This window comes from Branchiostoma belcheri, unplaced genomic scaffold (assembly GCF_001625305.1).
Source record: "Branchiostoma belcheri isolate BF01 breed outbred unplaced genomic scaffold, Haploidv18h27 scaffold101, whole genome shotgun sequence".
Taxonomy (NCBI): domain Eukaryota; kingdom Metazoa; phylum Chordata; class Leptocardii; order Amphioxiformes; family Branchiostomatidae; genus Branchiostoma; species Branchiostoma belcheri.
Genome location: NW_017802392.1, coordinates 560,656 through 568,597, shown reverse-complemented (window position 1 = coordinate 568,597; position 7,942 = coordinate 560,656). Strand labels below are relative to the sequence as shown.

Genomic DNA, 7,942 nt, shown 5'->3' with positions numbered 1-7,942 from the left:
CCAAATTAATCCGTCGACATCCGACATCCACGCCGAGAAGTTTGAGCGAGTTGCGAGGCGGGACCAGCGGGTCACCTTTGACGACGCACGCACACCACTGGGAAGGGTGCGTTGAACGGCGAAAATTAATTTTCAAAATCTTCCGACAAGCCTTCCCTACATTTTTGATCGGTATCGTTTCGATAGCCGCGATTGACACGACTTTAATCCATGTAAATTGGCTGTGTAGTCCAGTTTCGCCGATTCTGGCGAAAATGCAAGATTTTGAAGAGGACTGTGGGAGATTTGGGCGAATACATTATAATAATAGGGATGGATATTATTGGAACGTAAAATTCTGCCGATTCCAATGACCTGCAAATCGCTACGATATGTATGGGACAGACGTTAATCATGTTTTGAAAGTGTATAAAAACGTTGTAGAGTTAAAGGGATCTTGGAAAAAAATTTACCTCGGCCCTCCCCCAAATTAGAATATTTTTTCCTAGGCCCTCCCCCCGGCTCAAAATTTTTTTCCTAGGCCCTCCCCCCTCAGACGACCGGCCCTCCCCCCCCGGTAAATATCGTACAGTCCCTAAGATTTAAAATGGTCCGCAAGTCGTCGTAACGTAGTGAATAACGTTACTAGAGTAGTATAACATGACAGTTGCGCTTCAACTGATGGTCAGTTCTAATGCACTTTCGGCTATAGTTAAACACAGAAATCTTCAACAAATGTTATAGCCATGCCGTTACAAAGGTTCAAATGACACAAATCTTTTTACCTCGTATCACAAATCTATTTAAATATAAACAAATGCCGCAGAAAATTATTTTGTAGCGGGACTATACCAGCCAGTATTACGTTAAAATGATGGGTAGATGTACAAGGCATGGCCTTACAATGATAGGGTTTTTTGGGCGAAGTCTTTGAAATCTTTTGCTGCCCGCCGGTGGGTGGGGCCCGTGCGCGTGCTGCTGTGGGCGTGACGCCGCTGTGTCTGATCAGGACGTGCCGTCGTCTTGACAACACAACGTGGGAAGCAAGCGGCCAGAAGCATTCAATGCTGGAAAGTTTTTATTCCTTTGATTTTGTGACATGAGCAGTAGTTTACTAAACGAGATATTTTTCAAAAACCCTTTCGCTCGCGTCTCAGCAGTCTCGTTGTTGTTTTGGGTTCGGTGTCAAATTTTAAATACGGTAGCACATTAAAATTCCCCGCCCGGTCGAACTTCTCCGCCTCGATCATTTGTTGCTCACTGATGGGGCGGTCAATCAGCGCGGACGTGGTTTACAACGAACGTGGCGAGCGGCGCCGACAAAAATTTAGGGCCCCCTCCGTACTGTAACGTTGCTTTTTTCAGCAGAACAATTTTATAACATGGTAATTGTCGCCGGCGGTGTCACTAGTAGAACCGAGGTGAAAATTATGTAAGAAAGGACATCATTTATGTTTGATGTTACAAACACGAAATTCTGCCCCTTTTGTGCGGTAGATTGCGTTTTTCTGCCCTTCCTGTCCTCCCTCCCGCTGATCATGAAATTACCGAACAGTCCCCGACCGCAAGTCATGTGACCAGGTGAAACGTATACGCCGAGGCGGCGAGCTCGTCGCAGCGCATATTTTGTCAAAAAATGGGTACTTTAAAAGCTCGTAAAGCACGGAAACTTGTCAGAAATGCAGGGGGAGGCATATAGGAACATATTTGTGGTGGTGGATTTTGCCGGCGTTGCGCGAGGGCCGAAATTTTGCAAAGAGTAGTGGGCGTTCGCAGCGAACCCGGAAGTAAAGTGGGCGTTCGCCAAGAAGAGAAAAAACCCAGTAAATTTCGATTTATTTAAGTTCGGCTCGATGGATTCGCTTCAAACTTGGCATGGACACCCGGGAGCACACTCTGGACATGACCACACAAAAAATTTTAAGATTCGTGCGACAATTTTTGGGCTTTCGTGGGCGTTCGCTAAAAAGAGAATGCGACGTTAAACAGCTTGTTTTTCAGTGTGTTTTGAGGTGTTGGGGCATTTTATGATCAACGCACATTAATTAAATTACTATGGGCCGAATCTGACAACAAATAGAGAATGAAGTTTTTGTGTTCTTTTCAACATGGAACATGTGGTTTGTTACGTTACAGCATCAGTATAGCGTTACCACTATAACGTTACAAGCCGCATAACTGTTACATGTATTCCAAAAAAGTTCATGCTTTATTTGTTGTCAGATTCAACCCATAGTAATTTAATTAATGTTGAGCACAAAATGCCCCAACATCTCAAAAAACTGAAAAATAAGCTGTTTAACGTCAATAGGATCATTCCGATGTCTTCCTTACCTATTGCAAATGAGATTTAGACCCCTGTTTTTGCAATGCATTCTGGGGATGGGAAACTTGTCAATTACGAAGATAAACCCAGCACAAACAAACCCAGCTTAAACAAGGACAGGGGGCGTCACCACCTAATACCTGTATATGACTGTCTCTTGTCACGTGATTATCCCATCAAGTCACGTGACAAGAGAACTCCAAGACGAGATCTGAATCGGGTTGATGAAGAGACAGAGTACATCTCGAAAGCTCCCCAGCATAGCTGAACTTTTTGTTGTGTGTACGTGTAGAAATATTTTGTCAAACATTTATAGGTTTCCTCTCCTTGTCTCCACCAGTGATCCAGCCATGAAACAGTTCCTGCTGCACCTGGATGAGAAGAACTCCCTGGGGAGGAAGTTTGTCATGCAGGATTTAGACGACACGCATCTCTTCATCTCCACAGACATCGTGGATCTTCTGAGGGAGAAAATCGACGACCTCTTCGATCAACTAACATTCCCTGTTCAACAGAAATAAGGAGACAACCTGTTTCCTAGACTTACACAATCTCACTGTTGGACTGATTGGCTCTCCTTCCTGAGAGCTACAATAACATGTACATGTAAGGTGACATCTTTAATGCTTTGTTAATGTTTCCGATTGCACCACTAGATGTCAGGCCTAGTGACAACTAACTAGGGCAGAACAGGCTGAATACGTTGTGGAAGTAGTTATATTATATATAATTACTACAACCAGTGCGATAGTGCTCAGTGAATTATATCTAGGATAACGACAAGAACTATTTGGTGCATTAAAATAAGCTTCACAATCACATACAGAGGTGTGAGCAGCGAGTAACGCTGTAACAGATTTCACAGTTGAGAAAGGCCATTGGCACTCAGGCCATGCGTTGACCAAACTATTTACAGTCGGTGAAAAGAAAGCTGAACGCTGTACGTGTGATTGTTAAAATGAAGTAGGCTATAAGACTAGTCCAAGGAATAAAATTAAGAACTATTACAATGTGGAAATGGTAAAACACGTCCCTCTGGACGTTCTATTGCACATAATTAAAAAGGTCAGCTAAATAAAGCAGGAACGTGACCTAAGAGAGACGTGAGTCCGTTCTCAGGCATTTCAAGAACATGTAATACTCTGGTTCACTGCGGCAAAGCCGTCTGAACTTGGCTTGAAATAAACTTAACAGTCAAGAGTCTCCGGACTCGGACTTATCGAGAATACTGTACAAGTGAAAGAAGGTAAACTATTATATCTAAGTGTGGCTAGGTGACATATATTAACTAAGTGCTAGGAAAACTGGTGCACACAATGCGAACTTGACAGAATTAAAAGCTAAATAACGACAGTCTGTTGTGGGGACGGCGGTGGTCTGTCAGCGTTGGAGCGAATGACGTGAGGCTGGAGATGTCCCAGCAACCTCTTGTGCAGGTCACATGTTCATAAGTTTGGGCAGTCTCGCGAGAATTTCCTGGTCAATTCACTCAGATGGTGTTGACCATCTGAACATGATTATATGACATCTACCCTTCCCAGAACTATTTGTACCAATAGGAGCTCAGGATTATCTGTCACTATGGAAACCAGTTTATCACAGCCTCAAGCAGCATGCATATGTTAGCAGTTGTCAATCTCAGACTGACCAGAATTGGTTCATCTTACACTTAGTATTAGCATGCAGATTGTATACTTTGCCTTTGACTTTATTGGGATCCACACTTACAAAAAAATGTAGCTATTCTTCCTGTGGTCCTTCAAAGCACACATGACATTTCATGGAGGTAACAACACTCAAGGACATTATATTACCAGTACCTGTATCAGATTTTGTATCTGACATGTAAGGGTCTATGTACTGGGGTTGTATACTACACGTAGGTGTATACTTATATTTTTGTTACATTGACTGTTACCACAAATGAAGTGTATAAAAAAATAATGGCAATGATTTCTTAAACAGATTTTGTATCATCAGATATCCATACTTCCTAAAAAAAGTGGTACAGGTACAACTTGTTGCAGATAATATTTTCAATTTGTTACCTTTAGTAGCTGGACTGGTGCAGGTATGCAGAAAAAAGATTTTCGAGCTCTGGCCATACATGTATGAGAATCAGAATACAAAATGTATGATCCATAATAAAAAATTATGGCAAACCAGTAGGGTCACTTACACAACAGGTGTTTTGTCATTTTTTCATTCATGTTGTAACAAAATAAGATGCACTATAATAATTTGTTAAGGTCATCTTTTATTTGGTCAAGATTCTTTACAGAGAAGCTTTCTATAGCTTGAAAGTGTTCACATCAAAAGATTGTGAATGTTTGTACCAGTGTTCTAGTCAGCGTCTGTCTTTTATGGAATTTGACAGAATTTTGCTGATCATAATAGTGCCATCTCTGATCGACAAAAAGCGATGCAAAGAGAAATGCCTAGTCTAAACTAAACTAGTTAACTAAGCTTAGTATACTGGCAAAAATTTGCCCCTCAAAATGCAGGAATAGCGTTTCAGGTCAAGATTTAAAAATATTACAGAGATAGCATGCCTCCAGAACACACTAGGATTGTTGCACTTCTGACATAAGGTGCTCAACATGATGTTACATCAAACAAAATTCAAGGACATAAAAAAATTCTGGCTGGCTAGAACACTGGTTTGTACATACTGGATAGAGTTAGTTAATCTTGAGTATATAAAAAATACTGTACCACATCATAATAATTATACACTTGATCCAGATTGAATCTAGAATATCTTTATTACATATTAAAGATTAAACATTACTAGTGCACCATAAAAACAGTATCAGATAAAATGACAGCACTATCAAGCCCTTCACAATTTATACATTGTAATCACTAGTTTAGGCCACACCAATTTAATTTCTTGGTTAACGGATTCGCCCGCTTCATTTTTTTCTGATTTGCAAATAAAAATAAAAATTCAGAATCAACTGCAGAATGCTCATATTTTGCCCTGAACAGTTGAAAACAGTCCTTTTCATACTAGTTGTTACAGTTATTCCATCTTTCAATGCAATGGTATCATTAAAAGTTCAAAATTCATTGTTTAAATGTTGAACCAGCCTGGTATTTTGACTTCATGGCTCCTATCGTACCAATTTGGGCCATAATAGGATGCCTAGGCCTGTTTTTATTTTTATTTTTTTTTCGCCCGCCCGCTCCATTATTTTTGTAGAAAAATCCGTTAACCAAGAAATCAAATTGGTGTGGCCTTATAGCAAACACCAAAAAAAAGCACACATGTATTTAAAGTTGTAACACCTAAAAGTTACAGCAGTAAAAACTACACTTTTTTTGCCTAAAATATGAAGTGTAGATCTTGAGTACAGTGTAGTTGCTAAATAGGACTTTTTTTTAAATCTGAGTTCGTCAGAGTCAGGCATTTTGTCACCCCTTTTTAACCCACTCTGTCCCTCCACATGATTTGCAGCTCATAACCGCAGGGTTCTAGCTAGCACGAAGTAGCGAAGGGGCCCCCTACGCTATAATTTTCACGCCCTACGCTAAATTTTCAATACAGCATAGAGGCATTGTGACTGTATTTCTTTGTTCAAGAATGCCAGATCAAATGTGAAAAATTACCAATCAAGGATACATTGTACATACCTTTAGAAATTACATTTTTTCCCTTTTGGTATCCCCCAAATGGCCTCTTTTTTAGATCATTTTTTTTAAAAACTCTGCCCCATCCCCCCTCTTGGTCGCTTCGCTCCCTTGACATGCGGCCAGTACCACTATGCTAAAATTAAATCCTAGCTAGAACCCTGTAACCTTTAGTAAACATAAAACAATGTTACGTAGTGTACATGTAGAGACATTTTGATTGGAATGGTCTAGATAAAGCACTGTGAATAAAAATAACACTGAAGATAAAAGATAAAAGTTTGAGCAAAAAGGCACACTGGGTAATGCACCATCAACTGTTAAAGCAACAAAATGGTCAACAGAAACCTTCAATGTAACCAAAAGAAGACATGCCCTATCTAGCTGGTGTGTTACGCCGAAGGGCGGTTATACTGGATATATTCAGATACAGATACAGATGTATTTATTTGGTTCTCAACATTTCTGATTACAGAACATCAAAATCAATCCAGAGAGCTGTACAGTTATGTATTCACACACAAACAAATACAAACCATTTGTCTGGCTTTTCCCTCAGAATTAGCCAGGATGCCGTCCTCCATAGTTTATTTTCTAACCAGAGAACCAATTCATTAGATCATCCATGGAATATAAGAATCCTGTAGCCTCCACCGCACCTTCCTACTGACAGAGGTACTGATCGTAGAGTTCAGCCAAAAAGAGAAATAACTGACCAGGAGAGTCAGTACTAGTCCGCAGGAGGTTTACTTTCCCCCTCCAGAGCAAATGAACTCTACGGTGGTTAATTATTCCCTCTATTTGGCTGACTTTAATCCGCGTTGCAGTGTTCTAGCCAGCGTCTGTCCTTCTACCACTAGACAGGATTTTTCCTCTCAAATACGGACAGGAATTTTGCAATCTTTGATGGACAAAATATGGCGTATTATTAAAGTTAAGACATGGAAAGAGGTGTCATTGGATGTACTAGCAAAATTTTAGCCCTCAAAATAGTGTTTCACAGGGTATAGATTGAAAATTTTTCCTAGCATTGTGAACAGGATTGTTCTATAAAAGTTTAGATGACGGGGAAAAAATCAGGCTGGCTAGAACACTGCTACGTTGTTTAGGGCACGTTGATTTGTTTTTAATATATGGATGACATCCTTGTGTGCATCTTTGTGTGCAAGAAATAAAATGTTCTTGACCATACTGTAAGTTGTACGAAGCGGCTACAAAATGAGCAAATATATGCCATAAATTGCAAAAAAAATATTGGAAAACAATACTAACTTATGTTCTGGAATGCCAAAATCGATTCCAGAGCAAAAGAAGAATTGAAAATGAAAAGTAGTAATTGATTATTTACCATACTCTTGTGTAGTTAGTTATTTGTTAAACCTTCATGACCACGTAGATTTCATGATGAAGGCAAGTTATTTATTCCCACGCTCGCATCAGTTTTGGGGTTCCCAAAGGATGTCATTCATATAATAAAATCACCATGACCTAGTGGAGACTGAATCACGGCCCATCGTGCACCCAGCGGGGCAGCAGGACTGTGAACAGGACTATCATGTACACGATGACTCCCAGCACCAGGAACAGCCCAATACACAGGGTCAGGATGGAGAACATGCGCGCCTTGCGGGATGTCTCGTTGGCGTGGGTGATGTCCCCACGGGCGATCAGGTCACGGGTCTGTCAGTGATACAAAGTACAGGTACATGTAGGTAAACAAAGCTCTGAATTTCTGTACATATTAGAACTGTACAAGACTGCAGAAGTTTCATCATAATCGTGTTTAAGGTGAGCCACACCTCAAGTATGTAAACAAACCCACCACACTTATCAAAAAGAGTAGGGTCCTTCCTGGTGTTAGGCCCGATTTAGACTAGAAACGGTATACCGTTTCGAAACGGTACGAAACGTTTCGCCACAGAAAACGGTTCGTCTTTAGACACAGGGGCGGAAGTGTTTCGGGCCGCCCGTGGCGCTAGCCTGGTTACCAAACCTATTATAGCT

The 7,942-nt window shown here is 40.7% G+C and overlaps 1 protein-coding gene across 1 annotated transcript in view; it reads right to left on the bottom strand.

Annotated features, from left to right (window-relative positions):
* Positions 1-7,360: 7,360 nt before the first annotated feature.
* Positions 7,361-7,942, bottom strand: part of LOC109474251 (proline-rich transmembrane protein 1-like) — a 6,096-nt gene continuing 5,514 nt past the window's right edge. Inside the window, exon 4 of the mRNA XM_019774524.1 lies at positions 7,361-7,618. Coding sequence (XP_019630083.1) covers positions 7,442-7,618 — 177 coding nt within the window. The 3' untranslated portion in view covers positions 7,361-7,441. The remainder of the gene's footprint in view (positions 7,619-7,942) is intronic.